At 36.8% G+C, this 2956-nt stretch overlaps 1 protein-coding gene across 1 annotated transcript; it reads left to right on the forward strand.

Moving 5' to 3' along the window:
• The first annotated feature begins 1252 nt into the window (after positions 1 to 1252).
• On the forward strand, positions 1253 to 2599 carry LOC126845389 (uncharacterized). The gene has a single exon (XM_050584043.1). The coding sequence runs from the start codon at positions 1253 to 1255 to the stop codon at positions 2597 to 2599; it is 1347 nt and encodes a 448-aa protein (XP_050440000.1).
• The last annotated feature ends 357 nt before the right edge of the window (positions 2600 to 2956 follow it).

Here is a 2956-nt window from a genome sequence, read left to right on the forward strand (position 1 = left end):
ACTCCATACATCCCACCCGGGTCGTAATTTCCCCAATGAAGACAAATTATAATATCACCATCAACATTAATACACTACATTGCTTAACAGAGTATAAATGTATTTTTTTTAGTTGTAAAAAAATTATTAATTAATATAACCAATAACTATTATAGAAAAATGGAAAAACAATATTTTTTTAGTCTTACAACTTTACAGGTTAAATTGCACTATACAATAGTGCAATTATACAAAAAAAAATTGTTATTCAATCATCAGTACGAGAAGTATAATAAATGACGAAAAACCGAATGGAATATAGGTTATCAAGTACTTTTAAGGGTGAAAATGTATTCTGTAGTAATAAAATATAAATATTTTATAAGTTTTTAGACTCCTTGCAATACAAATTACCATAAAAGTTAAAAAAAGTTGTAAAAAAATGCAAAAAGTACGCTGCGGCGGTAGCCAGGGTTGTTGTTGAACCCGGTACCGCGCACTCATGAGCACCGATCACGCTCGACCGCACCACATTTAGTTTTTAAAATAGGTCTATTTAAGATATACCAAAAAATATGTAAATTTCAAAGTTGATTATCTCTGGAATTAGGACGCATTGGCACAAACGCTCGAATAAGGGTCTTTTTATTTCTCATAAATAACATTTATTCGCAATTTGAAGAAAATCCGTCACGCCATCACTGTGACCTCCCCTTGTTAAATACTAACTTCCACCAAGATATGCAGGCGTATATCGCAGTAAGTGTTTGTGAGTAAAATGGAGTAAGTTGACATCACCGGTCACCCCTTTGATAAAAATGTAAAATTAGATCCATTAAAAACGTTTAGAAAATCTAGTAACACAATACTTTGAAAATGACAAAAATAATTTTGTTACACACAAAACTATAGGAACATTTTTTTACTGGCGTAAAAAACTAAAACCTGAAATATATTTGTATAATTTTAAGGAGTTATACAATTATTGTTCAACCGGAATTTCGACTACAAAAGTTACCCCGACTATACTAAAAGTAGTCGATATTTTATTTGTATTTTTTGTTACAATTTCTGGCCGTAAATTTAATAATAAGCAACAATAATTTTGTGTTTATTATATACATGTATATATATTTTTAAATCTTCATAATATTTTGCTAAATTTGTAAAAGTGTACATAAAAAAAAATTATACTAAAATTATGTCTGAAAATGAGGAAAATTTTAAATGTCAGCTAGTAGAAGCCGACAATCGTATACGGTATTTGGAGGACATGCTATGTGATTATGACAATGTGGTGGCGCAAAGAGATTGTCTACAGGAAAAGTTGATCTCAATTGAATTATGGAAGGAGTCTATCGTGCAAAACCAGAACGATATGTTCGGTCAGTTGATCGGCAGATACGACTATCTATGTAGTTCGTTCGCTTCGCAGCAGGAACAGGGCGTCAAAGATCAAAAAGAAAATGAACAGCTACGGTGTGAACTGGGAGAGTTGACGGACAAAATTCAGCTGCAGGAAAACGTGATCTGTGAATTGCAACATGCCAAGTTGGAACTCAAGAATGAAAATTGTAAATTGCACAAAAAAGTGGCTGAACTGGTCGAAAACGGTAAACAGTTGTGCAGCAGATTGGAACAAGCAGACATACAGTTGCAGGAGAGCGAGCGGGAGTTGACCAGAGCGCAGAAAGCGTCGGGCGACAAGAAATGCGAACGCGCCGAACTAGAGAACCGAATAACCGAAGTCCAGGCACAGAACACGTGTTTGAAATCGTCAATGACCGAGTTGAAAATCAAAATGGAAAGCACCATCAGCAAATTGCAGACGGAAATGAACGGGCTGCAGTGCCAGTTGGGTTCGAAATCGACCGAAGTGGCCGAAATCAAAAGATACCTGGAAGACCGGCAACAGAAGTTGGATGCGCAAGCCGATCGGATAGGGCGGCTAAAAAAGATCATTGAAGAGCTTCAGGAGGCGCGTTTGCAAGACAAGTGCAAGACGGACGAAGAAATGTGCGAACTCAGGGCCGAAGTCGAAGCGGTCGGCAAAGAGTTAACGGCGGCCAACAGAAAGGTGTGCGACGCGCAAACCGAGGCCGAGAGACTTAGATGCCAAAAGGACGAGCAAGTGATGGTCATTCAACGGTTGGAGTCGGCGTTGGACCAACAGCGTCAAGCGGCCAAAAAAAGCAAGCAATGCGCCGAACTGGCAGCGCAAAAACATACCACTGAACGGGAACAATTGAACAACCAGTTGAAACTCAACGAAAGGAAGATCAGCTTGATGAAACAAGACGCGTGTGAGCTGAAGCGCGTCATCGAAGACCGTTGCCGACAGATAAAACGTCTCAAAGCCCAAATAGCCGAATTAAAGTGCACTTCCAATCAAAACAACGGTTGCGACCAACCGGACTCGTTTACGTCAATATTGGATAAGCATTTGGAAGTAATGACTGACGAAAGAGAATCTGAGTTAAAAACACAATTTTCACCGCAAGTCGAGAAAGACGACTGGGATTTCAAATCGATGGCCAACACCATGAAAATGCATTTAGACGATTTCAGCGAATCGTTTAACGAAATAAAAAAATTGTTCAAAAGAGATTGCGATAAATAAATCATTCTTATATTTTATCTTATTTAATTTTACACTATACTGGCTGACAGACGGAGTTGCGCATATTCGAATGCGAATTTATCTAAATAATCATCTTCATATTACCACCATGAGCCATATTACCACAGAATAAATAATATTTCAAAATAGAAAGCTATATTGTAAACAAAATACGGCAGCCATGTTATAAGTGAGTCTAACCCTTATCATTACGCGTGCGTTATCATATTACTGAAACTGTGATTTGCGTTTTGTCAAATTTGAAATTTATTAATTTGAAAATATATTCCATATAATGTTTTTTAGATGTTTTAAGCTTTTTAATATAAATTAAAAACGAGAAATGAGGGATATGAA

This window comes from Adelges cooleyi, unplaced genomic scaffold, assembly GCF_023614345.1.
Source record: "Adelges cooleyi isolate 19-005CV unplaced genomic scaffold, UGA_ACOO_1.1 ACOO_flye_CR_arks_rails_tigmint_CR_PRNA_784, whole genome shotgun sequence".
Lineage (NCBI taxonomy): Eukaryota > Metazoa > Arthropoda > Insecta > Hemiptera > Adelgidae > Adelges > Adelges cooleyi.